Source organism: Salvelinus alpinus, chromosome 4 (genome assembly GCF_045679555.1).
Source record: "Salvelinus alpinus chromosome 4, SLU_Salpinus.1, whole genome shotgun sequence".
In the NCBI taxonomy this organism is placed as follows: domain Eukaryota; kingdom Metazoa; phylum Chordata; class Actinopteri; order Salmoniformes; family Salmonidae; genus Salvelinus; species Salvelinus alpinus.
In genome coordinates this window covers 21,149,914-21,163,352 of record NC_092089.1, presented here as the reverse complement: position 1 = coordinate 21,163,352, position 13,439 = coordinate 21,149,914, and the positions used below count along the sequence as shown (strand labels likewise).

The 13,439-nt window shown below is 42.3% G+C and overlaps 1 protein-coding gene across 2 annotated transcripts in view; it reads right to left on the bottom strand.

The window, feature by feature from the left end:
* Nucleotides 1-1,306: 1,306 nt before the first annotated feature.
* pde11al (phosphodiesterase 11a, like) overlaps nt 1,307-13,439 on the bottom strand; it is a 30,317-nt gene continuing 18,184 nt past the window's right edge. For both annotated transcript variants that reach the window (XM_071395978.1, XM_071395977.1), the window contains exons 9-20: nt 11,143-11,235; nt 9,313-9,363; nt 8,505-8,651; nt 8,072-8,179; nt 6,387-6,496; nt 6,094-6,184; nt 4,996-5,096; nt 4,767-4,844; nt 4,600-4,663; nt 4,396-4,470; nt 3,799-3,882; nt 1,307-3,545 (exon numbers count right to left, since the gene is read on the bottom strand). In XM_071395978.1, coding sequence (XP_071252079.1) covers nt 1,308-3,545; nt 3,799-3,882; nt 4,396-4,470; nt 4,600-4,663; nt 4,767-4,844; nt 4,996-5,096; nt 6,094-6,184; nt 6,387-6,496; nt 8,072-8,179; nt 8,505-8,651; nt 9,313-9,363; nt 11,143-11,235 — 3,240 coding nt within the window. In that variant the 3' untranslated portion in view covers nt 1,307. The remainder of the gene's footprint in view (nt 3,546-3,798; nt 3,883-4,395; nt 4,471-4,599; nt 4,664-4,766; nt 4,845-4,995; nt 5,097-6,093; nt 6,185-6,386; nt 6,497-8,071; nt 8,180-8,504; nt 8,652-9,312; nt 9,364-11,142; nt 11,236-13,439) is intronic.

Here is a 13,439-nt window from a genome sequence, read left to right as displayed (position 1 = left end):
AGGGAAAGAGAGAGAGGGCGGGGGTAGATACAGAGAGGGAAAGAGAGAGAGGGCGGGGGGTAGATACAGAGAGAGATACAGAGAGGGAAAGAGAGAGAGGGCGGGGGGTAGATACAGAGAGAGGGCGGGGGGTAGATACAGAGAGGGAAAGAGAGAGAGGGCGGGGGGTAGATACAGAGAGAGGGCGGGGGGTAGATACAGAGAGGGAAAGAGAGAGATCACAGTGATTTCTTGTACATGAAGGCATAACACATTGGTTACTGGACATCTTTGGTTTCAAAGCCGGTCCATGGATGCACAAGCTTTAACAAACAGTAGGTTTATCACGTGGACAGCATTACTACATTTCACAAGAGCAGTGCAACGCAGGTGTGAGCATGAATCTAACATGAATGGATGTTTCACACTCAATGTTCTTGTAATTACAATGCCATAAAGATCAACATGTAATCCACTGAAGTGTCCTACAAGGTGGAAACAAAGACCTTTTCAATACCCCAACTAGATCAGGTTGAGGTACAGACACTACAGTACCACACAGCCTCCCCAACTCCTCTCTCCCCCTCCCTATCTCCTAATTCCCCCTCCCTCTCTCCTCCCTCCTTCTCTCTCCCCCTCCCTATCTCCTAATTCCCCCTCCCTTTCTCCTCCCTATCTCCTAATTCCCCCTCCCTCTTTCCTCCCTCCTCTCTCCCCACCCTATCTCCTAATTCCCCCTCCCTCTTTCCTCCCTCCTCTCTCTCCCCACCCTATCTCCAAATTCCCCCTCCCTCCCTCTCTCCTCCCTCCTTCTCTCTCCCCCTCCCTATCTCCTAATTCCCCCTCTCTCTCTCTCCCCATCCTCTCTCTCCCTCCCTATCTCCTAATTCCCCCTCCCTCTCTCCTCACTCCTTCTCTCTCCCCCTCCCTATCTTCTAATCCCCCCTCCCTCTCTCCTCCCTCCTTCTCTCTCCCCCTCCATATCTCCTAATTCCCCCTCCCTTTCTCCTCCCTATCTCCTAATTCCCCCTCCCTCTTTCCTCCCTCCTCTCTCCCCACCCTATCTCCTAATTCCCCCTCCCTCTTTCCTCCCTCCTCTCTCTCCCCACCCTATCTCCAAATTCCCCCTCCCTCCCTCTCTCCTCCCTCCTTCTCTCTCCCCCTCCCTATCTCCTAATTCCCCCTCTCTCTCTCTCCCCATCCTCTCTCTCCCTCCCTATCTCCTAATTCCCCCTCCCTCTCTCCTCACTCCTTCTCTCTCCCCCTCCCTATCTTCTAATCCCCCCTCCCTCTCTCCTCCCTCCTTCTCTCTCCCCTTCCCTCTCTCTTCAAACCTCAGCCCCCTGCCCCTGAGACAGCTGACCAGACACTATACTTCCATCTGACACCAGATGACCACTAGACTCTGTAGTGAGAACTGATGTCTGATCAAGTACTGAATTTGACCCAAACTCTGAATGACCACTAGACTCTGTAGTGAGAACTGATGTCTGATCAAGTACTGAATTTGACCCAAACTCTGAATGACGACTAGACTCTGTAGTGAGAACTGATGTCTGATCAAGTACTGAATTTGACCCAAACTCTGAATGACCACTAGACTCTGTAGTGAGAACTGATGTCTGATCAAGTACTGAATTTGACCCAAACTCTGAATGACCACTAGACTCTGTAGTGAGAACTGATGTCTGATCAAGTACTGAATTTGACCCAAACTCTGAATGACCACTAGACTCTGTAGTGAGAACTGATGTCTGATCAAGTACTGAATTTGACCCAAACTCTGAATGACCACTAGACTCTGTAGTGAGAACTGATGTCTGATCAAGTACTGAATTTGACCCAAACTCTGAATGACCACTAGACTCTGTAGTGAGAACTGATGTCTGATCAAGTACTGAATTTGACCCAAACTCTGAATGACCACTAGACTCTGTAGTGAGAACTGATGTCTGATCAAGTACTGAATTTGACCCAAACTCTGAATGACCACTAGACTCTGTAGTGAGAACTGATGTCTGATCAAGTACTGAATTTGACCCAAACTCTGAATGACCACTAGACTCTGTAGTGAGAACTGATGTCTGATCAAGTACTGAATTTGACCCAAACTCTGAATGACCACTAGACTCTGTAGTGAGAACTGATGTCTGATCAAGTACTGAATTTGACCCAAACTCTGAATGACCACTAGACTCTGTAGTGAGAACTGCCGTCTGATCAAGTACTGAATTTGACCCAAACTCTGAATGACCACTAGACTCTGTAGTGAGAACTGATGTCTGATCAAGTACTGAATTTGACCCAAACTCTGAATGACCACTAGACTCTGTAGTGAGAACTGATGTCTGATCAAGTACTGAATTTGACCCAAACTCTGAATGACCACTAGACTCTGTAGTGAGAACTGCCGTCTGATCAAGTACTGAATTTGACCCAAACTCTGAATGACCACTAGACTCTGTAGTGAGAACTGATGTCTGATCAAGTACTGAATGTGACCCAAACTCTGAATGACCACTAGACTCAGTAGTGAGAACTGACGTCTGATCAAATACTGAATGTGACCCAAACTCTGAATGACCACTAGACTCTGTAGTGAGAACTGATGTCTGATCAAGTACTGAATGTGACCCAAACTCTGAATGACCACTAGACTCTGTAGTGAGAACTGACATCTGATCAAATACTGAATGTGACCCAAACTCTGAATGACCACTAGACTCTGTAGTGAGAACTGACGTCTGATCAAATACTGAATGTGACCCAAACTCTGAATGACCACTAGACTCTGTAGTGAGAACTGACGTCTGATCAAGTACTGAATTTGACCCAAACTCTGAATGACCACTAGACTCTGTAGTGAGAACTGACGTCTGATCAAATACTGAATGTGACCCAAACTCTGAATGACCACTAGACTCTGTAGTGAGAACTGACGTCTGATCAAATACTGAATTTGACCCAAACTCTGAATGACCACTAGACTCTGTAGTGAGAACTGACGTCTGATCAAATACTGAATTTGACCCAAACTCTGAATGACCACTAGACTCTGTAGTGAGAACTGACGTCTGATCAAATACTGAATGTGACCCAAACTCTGAATGACCACTAGACTCTGTAGTGAGAACTGACGTCTGATCAAATACTGAATTTGACCCAAACTCTGAATGACCACTAGACTCTGTAGTGAGAACTGACGTCTGATCAAATACTGAATGTGACCCAAACTCTGAATGACCACTAGACTCTGTAGTGAGAACTGCCGTCTGATCAAGTACTGAATTTGACCCAAACTCTGAATAACCACTAGACTCTGTAGTGAGAACTGACGTCTGATCAAATACTGAATTTGACCCAAACTCTAGTTGCGAGTTCTGACTGGAGTCTGGATTTTGATTGGTCTCTGGGTTGGGTCTTGACTCAGAGTCAGGACTCTGATTGGTCTCTGCGGTTCTGTGTGTGTGCTGCTGATAGGACGAGCCCAGCTCCTTCCACTTCTTGCGGTTGGCTGCTATCCCATCAACCATAGGCTTCAGCTTCACGTTTAGCTTCATCAGAGCCTAGAGGGGAGGCAGTGTGGGAGACTGACTTAGAAGAAGCTGTATCATAGACAGACATAGGCTCATTTCATGCAGGATGACTGAACAAAGGGATGAAATGAAGACATTTCAGAAGACATCATACTGTGAAAACATACAGGTCTGGACTAAACAAAAGTACTGTACATAGATTTTATTGTGTTGGATTTCTTCTTTAACTTGGTGTGTCAGTAACAAACAGACGAGGTGGGTTTAGAACAGGTGAGTCCGTTACCTGGTAGAGGGGCTTACAGATCCCATCTATCCACTCCAACTGCAGGGCGGGCAGCTCGTCTTTACGATTACGGTCAAAGATGGCCTGAAGAGAGAGACGGGGTGGGGTGGGGGGGTCAGGAAGAGAAACTGCTGTTACACTATCATCCACCATGAAAGGCACTCCTAATCACTTAACTAACTTTAGTCATTTCATCCCAACAGTTGAATATCAAAAGAAAGAACTCCCTACATCAAGGCTAAGTTTTGGGAACCCAGAGGGTGTTAGAAAGATACTGAAGCTCAGCAGAAGGAAAGATAAAAGTCTACTTCCTAAATGCTGTGCAGACGAAATGTACATTAATGGAGTTTGGACTCAAGCGAATCAAGGTCGTAGTGGATGGAGCGTTAATATCAAAGTTGATGATCTGACAATGAAGAGAAGTGTAGTGAAGGGAAGTTTATTTTGAAGGGAGGGGTAGTTGGAAGGGAAGTTGTACAATGAAGTGTAGTTTAACAGGAAGTGTAGTTTAACAAGAAGTGTAGTTTAACAGGAAGTGTAGTTTGAAGGGAAGTGTAGTTTGAAGGGAGTGTTACAGTAGTACTGTATACTGCTTACCGCTGGAGTTAACTTGAGCTCAGACCTCTCCCTGTCACCTTGCTCGAAAAACTCACTGGTCACCAACTCCGCAACCTGCAGGGGGATTTCAAAGTGATGTCAATGATGTCAATGATGATCCTATGGACCCTAGTCAAAACTAGTACACTATACAAGGATTAGGGTGCCATTTGTGACACAGGAAGAAGTTTTGTAACGTTTCACCTGTTTGGAGATCTCCCAGGGGCGGGTCACTGCACCCAAGTCACATGCTGTCATTAGCATAGACCTGGTGATGACAGGGGTCAGAGGTTGTTCAGAACCAAACCAAGTCTCCACATAAGGAGGTTGTTGATCATGGTTCAATAGACAAGTAAGAAAGATGGAAGGACCTGAGAAGTTCTCTGTGAGCCTCGTCTGTCCAGCTGAACTCTCCAGAGAGAACACGGTCAAAGAACTTGCTCCTTCGCCTGTTTAGGAGCACAGATAGAGTCACAAAACGGATACAAGGAAAAGGAGGCAGGTTCAATGGCAAAGCAGATGGGAGGTAGCCTGAGTGCCGGTCTGTTTATGTTATCAAGTATCTCTTCTACAACTGTATGTGGAAGTTGGAAGACTTACTGGAAGTGCAGGGTGAGGTCAGTGGAGAGGATGGCCTGTTTCAGCAGCTGCATCATACTGCTGTACTCTTTGGAACACAGGTTGGCAAAGATATTATGACCCTGTTGGAAGACATGACAGAAATACATATTGTGATATTATGACCCTGTTGGAAGACATGACACAAATACATATTGTGATATTATGACCCTGTTGGAAGACATGACACAAATACATATTGTGATATTATGACCCTGTTGGAAGACATGACAGAAATACATATTGTGATATTATGACCCTGTTGGAAGACATGACAAAAATACATATTGTGATATTATGACCCTGTTGGAAGACATGACAGAAATACATATTGTGATATTATGACCCTGTTGGAAGACATGACAGAAATACATATTGTGATATTATGACCCTGTTGGAAGACATGACACAAATACATATTGTGATATTATGACCCTGTTGGAAGACATGACACAAATACATATTGTGATATTATGACCCTGTTGGAAGACATGACACAAATACATATTGTGATATTATGACCCTGTTGGAAGACATGACAGAAATACATATTGTGATATTATGACCCTGTTGGAAGACATGACACAAATACATATTGTGATATTATGACCCTGTTGGAAGACATGACACAAATACATATTGTGATATTATGACCCTGTTGGAAGACATGACAGAAATACATATTGTGATATTATGACCCTGTTGGAGGACATGACACAAATACATATTGTGATATTATGACCCTGTTGGAAGACATGACAGAAATACATATTGTGATATTATGACCCTGTTGGAAGACATGACAGAAATACATATTGTGATATTATGACCCTGTTGGAAGACATGACAGAAATACATATTGTGATATTATGACCCTGTTGGAAGACATGACAAAAATAAATATTGTGATATTATAACCATGTTGGAAGACATGACAAAAATACATATTAATATTAAGAATCTATGACCCTGATGGAAGACATGAGCAAAATATATATTAAGATTTTATGACCCTGTTGAAAAATATATATTTTCAGGTAATAAATGGAAGCTGTTAAAGGTGATGGTAGCCAAGGTCACCTCACTCTGTAGGATCATGACTGCATGGTTGAAGTGATGATGCTCCAGAGTGGCTGATGTCCCATAGAGCAGGGCCAGAGCAGAGCCAGTCCTGTAGGAAGCAGCACAGGAGGGACATTCAACTGACTGCACCAATTGACTGATTGATTGATTAACAGAGAAGATGGACGGACAGGCAGGTGGACGGACGGACGTGCAGACTGACTGACTGATCAGACTAATATCTTCCTCATTTATCTTTATTTTCCTCCATTTTCCTTATTTCTCTTTGGGGCTCAGCCGAGGTGACTCACTTGGCCTGGAAGGCGTTGTTGGTGCCACGGTGGTCTAAGTCATGGCAGAGACAACCCACCATCAACGCCAGGGTCTCTGCATCCGACAGAACATCCTGGAAACCAGCCGTCTGCGGACACAGAGGTAACGGAAGTACGGAAACTGTCCAAGACATTACTTGTGTCCCAAATGGCACTCTATTCACTATATAGTGCACTACCCTTGTCCCGTCCCTGGTCAAAAGTGGGGAACAAAATAGGTAATTTGGGACAGAACCATTGTAATTGGTTAATCTTTACTTTAATTGCCTTGGTGGAGAAACAAATTGAGGAACAATGTGAACAAAACAGTTTGCCATGACAAAGGGGTTGATTGACTCAAGGCATTTCAGCCTTAAATGTTTTATTAATTTCAAAAGTTTCAAAAAACATAATTCCACATTGACATTATGGGATTTTGTGTGTAGGCAAGTGACACAAAATCTCAATTTAATAAATGTTTTAATTCAGGCTGTAACACAACAAAATGTGGAAAAAGTCAAGGGGTGTGGATTCTTGATGAAGGCACTGTAGAACCCTTTTTTGAAGGTTCTATAAAGGTTTTAAATGGAACTTTTACAGTGCTGTAAAGAACCCTTTCCTAAGGTTCTACAAAGAACCATTCAAATATGGTTCTATATACAGTAGCACCAAAAAGGTTCCGCTATGGTTACAACCCTTTTCGTTGCTATTGAGAACGCTTTTTAATGGTTCTTTATAGAACCTTTATGGAGAATGGTTCTTTATAGAACCTTTATGGAGAATGGTTCTTTAAAGAATCTTTATGGAGGATGGTTCTTTAAATAATCTTTATGGAGAATGGTTCTTTAAATAATCTTTATGGAGAATGGTTCTTTATAGAACCTTTATGGAGAATGGTTCTTTAAAGAATCTTTATGGAGAATGGTTCTTTAAAGAATCTTTATGGAGAATGGTTCTTTTAAAGAATCTTTATGGAGAATGGTTCTTTAAAGAATCTTTATGGAGAATGGTTCTTTAAAGAATCTTTATGGAGAATGGTTATTTTAAAGAATCTTTATGGAGAATGGTTCTTTAAAGAATCTTTATGGAGAATGGTTCTTTAAAGAATCTTTATGGAGAATGGTTCTTTTAAAGAATCTTTGTGGAGAATGGTTCTTTTAAAGAATCTTTGTCAATCTCAAAGGTTCTACAAATAACCTTTTGAAGAACCATACACTGTGTTTTATTCTGGTTAGTCATATTATGTTGTTAAAACTCCACAGGTGTCATTCTTGTGTTAACTGGCAGCTCTGGAAGGGCTGGGGTTCCTGAGGAGAGGATTGAGATCGTCTGACTCAGCAAACAGTTCTCAACAGACACAAAGTCTTACGTGAGTCTTTTACAAGACACTGTACTGGCCATATTCAAATCTGACATGTAATGATATCACACAATAAACTGGAATGACACTCTCACTCACGGCTGCACAAAAAGATTTTTGAGCAAACCACGCCCCTACATTTTTATTATCACTAAAAGATGAAAGAACCCTTTTCTGAACTGCAAAGAACCATTTAAGGGCTCAAAGGGAACTTTGACTCATTATGGTTCGGTTCCACATAGAACCATCAGCCTTACCAAAGAACCCTTGAGGAACCCTCTTTTCTAAATGTGTCCATAGAGCATGTTTTGTTGCGTTGACTCACTGTGATCATGAGGAACATGCACTGGCACACGTTGAAGGCATGCCTCCAGTTATGGTACGCCACCGTGCGATAGTTCTTCCTCACCGTCAACAGCCAGCGACACAGGACCTGAGAGGGAGGAGGACAGTCATAAGGAATTAATGTTTGTTTTGCTGTTGTTCATGTCAGGTGTTACTGTAACATGTCACCAAGAGTGTTCATAAAAAACAAGATAAACAGGGTTGCAAAATTCTGGTACTCCCAAAATTCCCAGGTTTTACAGAAACCCCAGTTGGAAGATTCCCGGAATCAGGACAGAATAACCAGGAAATCTGCTATAATCCAACCACGATTTCTGGAAAACTAGGGATTTTGGAAAAGTTGCTGGAATTTTGCAACCCTAGAGAGAAATAAGAAAGCCTCTCCATTCTCCCTCATTGTTGACCTCACTCACGTCATAGTCAATCTTAAACTTCTGGACGGCTCCGAGTTCCAGAAACATCCGGAGGGAGGCAGTGATCATGGCGTCGTTGTCCAATGAGAAATCGTTGAAGTGGAACTCTTCGATGCCCAGCTCACTGCTCAAAGGGATCTTAGCAGCCTGAGGGAGTAGAATGTCAGGGTGAATATTGAGCGTCCTAGTAGGTGAACAGGAAATAACAAACTCAAAGCCTCAGGTCCTCCAACCCCCACCTCCACCTCCACCCCTCACCAGTCCCTCCAGTCCCTCTTTATGATAGGTCCTCCACCTCCACCTCCACCCCTCACCAGTCCCTCCAGTCCCTCTTTATGATAGGTCCTCCACCTCCACCTCCACCCCTCACCAGTCCCTCCAGTCCCTCTTTATGATAGGTCCTCCACCTCCACCTCCACCCCTCACCAGTCCCTCCAGTCCCTCTTTATGATAGGTCCTCCACCTCCACCTCCACCCCTCACCAGTCCCTCCAGTCCCTCTTTATGATAGGTCCTCCGACCCCCACCTCCACACCTCACCAGTCCCTCTTCATGATAGTCCTGGGGTGTACTCATTAGTCTGACGTAACAAAACGTTTTGCAACGAAAATGAACGTTTCTATTGGACAAATTCAGGTAGATTCCTCCCTGTTTCATTCCTTTTTCTTCTGTTTGGTTCCTAGTGAATACACCCCTGGGAAAGTAACCAGGTGACTTCTACATGGACACCTGGTTTGATTATTATCTTGTAGATTTTGTTGTTGTTATTCTTCTATTTCTTCTACATGTAATGTAATTCTCAGACATACCTTAAGTCTGTCCACCTCTACCTTGGAGCATGTGGCGTGGTAGGACAGCATCTGAGGGAGGAGAAAACATCCTCATTGACTCTCTCTCTCTTTATATCTCTTTATATCTCTCTCTCTCTATATATATCTCTTTATATCTCTCTCTCTTTATATCTCTCTCTCTTTATCTCTCTCTCTCTTTATATCTCTCTCTCTCTCTTTATCTCTCTTTATATCTCTTTATATCTCTCTCTCTCTTTATATCTCTCTCTCTCTTTATATCTCTCTCTCTCTTTATATCTCTTTATCTCTCTCTCTCTTTATATCTCTCTCTCTCTTTATATATATCTCTCTCTTTATATATCTCTCTCTCTTTATATCTCTCTCTCTCTCTCTTTATATCTCTCTCTTTATATCTCTTTCTCTCTTTATATCTCTTTATATATCTCTCTCTCTCTTTACATCTCTCTCTTTATATCTCTTTCTCTCTTTATATCTCTTTATATATCTCTCTCTTTATATTTCTCTCTCTCTCTCTCCCTCTCTCTCCTCATGAACCTCTCTGGCCCCCTGGAGGTGGGTGTGGGACATGCATGATGATATGGGCTCTGGCACAAAGTAGTGCACTATATAGGGAATAGGGTGCCATTTGGGATGCATACATAGACGCAATATTGTCTTGTTCACACTACTCATGACTGCATTTTTACAGTATTATCCTCTGCTGCCCGAGCCGATCCTCCACATTAATATTCAGCAGGGTTCTGCTCTCCCACCATAAATATTTCAGTTATTTTCACTGTTTCCAAAGAGGGGATACTGTCAAAAAAATATTGCACACTGCAAAAAATGTCAGGAGTAAAAATATACTAGTATATAGTATATATAATATATCAATATATAGTTTATTTAATATAATATACTAGTATATAGTAAATATAATATACTAGTATATAGTGTATACATAACATAATATACTAGTATATATTGAATACATAATATAATATACTAGTATATAGTAAATATAATATACTAGTATATAGTGTATACATAACATAATATACTAGTATATATTGAATACATAACATAATATAATATACTAGTATATAGTAAATATAATATACTAGTATATAGTGTATACATAACATAATATACTAGTATATATTGAATACATAACATAATATAATATACTAGTATATAGTGTATACATAACATAATATACTAGTATATATTGAATACATAAAATAATATACTAGTATATAGTAAATATAATATACTAGTATATATTGAATACATAACATAATATAATATACTAGTATATCGCCTCTCATCAAGTCTGATATGTGTTTCAACCACATTACCTCCGCTGTTTCATAAAGCATTCTGAGGACCATACATTCAGACAGACAGACAGACAGACAGACAGACAGACAGACAGACAGACAGACAGACAGACAGACAGACAGACAGTGGAGCACAAAGCCCAGCAACTAGACTGGCTAGCTAACATTTTCATTTTACATTTACATTTCAGTCATTTACCAGATGCTCTTATCCAGAGCGACTTACAGTTAGTGCATTCATCTTCAGATAGCTAGGTGAGACAACCACATATCTCAGTCATAGTAAGTACATTTTTTTCTCAGTAAAATAGCTATCAGTAAAGTCAGAGCTAGTAGGGGGGAAAGTCAAGTGCGAATGTTAGTTCACGAAAGGCACATTTAAAAAAAAAAATCCTCAACGCCTAGCGAGTGAAGGGAGAAGAGTACATGGTTCAGTCCCAAATTGCACCCTAAGCCCTTTATGGTGCACTACTTTTGACCATTTGGAACGCAGACTATCAATGCTCACATCCAGGGCCACAGACTGCTTGGCCCAGGTCTTCTTCACTTGGTTGTACATCATGGTGTTGTTGATCCCCAGCCCACAGAATATCACAAAGGCCTGTGTGGAGACACAAGGTAGAAAAATGTTTCTACCAAGAAAACAGCTTTCTAATTAAGCAATAATGCACGAGGGGGTGTGGTATATGGCCAATATAACACAGCTAAGGGCTGTTCTTAAGCACGACACATTGCGGAGTGCCTGGATACAGCCCTTAGACGTTGTATATTGGCCATTTATCACAAACCCCAGAGGTGCCTTATTGCTATTATTTTTTATTTATTTTTTATTTTATTTATTTAACCTTTATTTAACCAGGTAGGCAAATTGAGAACACGTTCTCATTTACAATTGCGACCTGGCCAAGATAAAGCAAAGCAGTTCGACACATACAACAACACATAGTTACACATGGAGTAAAACAACATATAGTCAATAATACAGTGAAAAAAATAAAAAAAATAAGTCTATATACAATGTGAGCAAGTGAGGTGAGATAAGGGAGGTGAAGGCAAACAAATATATGTATAAATAAATAAAAATATAAAAGGCCATGGAGGCGAAGTGAGTACAACACAGCACGTAAAATAAAAACTAAAAAACAATGGAATGGTTGGTTTGCGGTGGAAGAAAGTGCAAAGTAGAGACAGAAATAAAGGGGTGCAAAGGAGCAAAATAAATTAATAAATAAATACAGTAGGTAAAGAGGTAGTTGTTTGGGCTAAATTGTAGATGGGTTATATACAGGTGCAGTAATCTATGAGCTGCTCTGACAGCTGGTGCTTAAAGCTAGTGAGGGAGATAGGTGTTTCCAGTTTCAGAGATTTTTGTAGTTCGTTCCAGTCATTGGCAGCAGAGAACTGGAAGGAGAGGCGTCCAAAGGAAGAATTGGTTTTGGGGGTGACTAGAGAGATATACCTGCTGGAGCGCGTGCTACAGGTAGGTGCTGCTATGGTGACCAGCGAGCTGAGATAAGGGGGGACTTTACCTAGCAGGGTCTTGTAGATGACCTGGAACCAGTGGGTTTGGCGACGAGTATGAAGCGAGGGCCAGCCAACGAGAGTGTACAGGTCGCAGTGGTGGGTAGTATATGGGGCTTTGGTGACAAAACGGATGGCACTGTGATAGACTGCATCCAATTTATTGAGTAGGGTTTTGGAGGCTATTTTGTAAATGACATCACCGAAGTCGAGGATTGGTAGGATGGTCAGTTTTACAAGGGTATGTTTGGCAGCATGAGTAAAGGATGCTTTGTTGCGGAATAGGAAGCCAATTCTAGATTTGACTTTGGATTGGAGATGTTTGATGTGAGTCTGGAAGGAGAGTTTGCAGTCTAACCAGACACCTAGGTATTTGTAGGTGTCCACATATTCCAAGTCAGAGCCGTCCAAAGTAGTGATGTTGGACAGGCGGGCAGGAGCAGGCAGCGATCGGTTGAAGAGCATGCATTTGGTTTTACTTGTATTTAAGAGCAGTTGGAGGCCACGGAAGGAGAGTTGTATGGCATTGAAGCTCGCCTGGAGGGTTGTTAACACAGTGTCAAAAGAAGGGCCAGAAGTATACAGAATAGTGTCGTCTGCGTAGAGGTGGATCAGAGAATCACCGGCAGCAAGAGCGACATCATTGATGTAAACAGAGAAGAGAGTCGGTCCAAGAATTGAACCCTGTGGCACCCCCATAGAGACTGCCAGAGGCCCGGACAACAGACCCTCCGATTTGACACACTGAACTCGATCAGAGAAGTAGTTGGTGAACCAGGCGAGGCAATCATTAGAGAAACCAAGGCTGTCGAGTCTGCCAATGAGGATGTGGTGATTGACAGAGTCAAAGGCCTTGGCCAGGTCAATGAATACGGCTGCACAGTATTGTTTCCTATCGATGGCGGTTACGATATCGTTTATGACCTTGAGCGTGGCTGAGGTGCACCCATGACCAGCTCTGAAACCAGATTGCATTGCGGAGAAGGTGTGGTGGGATTCGAAATGGTCGGTAATCTGTTTGTTGACTTGGCTTTCGAAGACCTTAGAAAGGCAGGGTAGGATAGATATAGGTCTGTAGCAGTTAGGGTCAAGGGTGTCCCCCCCTTTGAAGAGGGGGATAACCGCAGCTGCTTTCCAATCTTTGGGGATCTCAGACGACACGAAAGAGAGGTTGAAGAGGCTAGTAATAGGGGTGGCAACAATTTCAGCAGATAGTTTTAGAAAGAAAGGGTCCAGATTATCTAGCCCGGCTGATTTGTAAGGGTCCAGATTTTGCAGCTCATT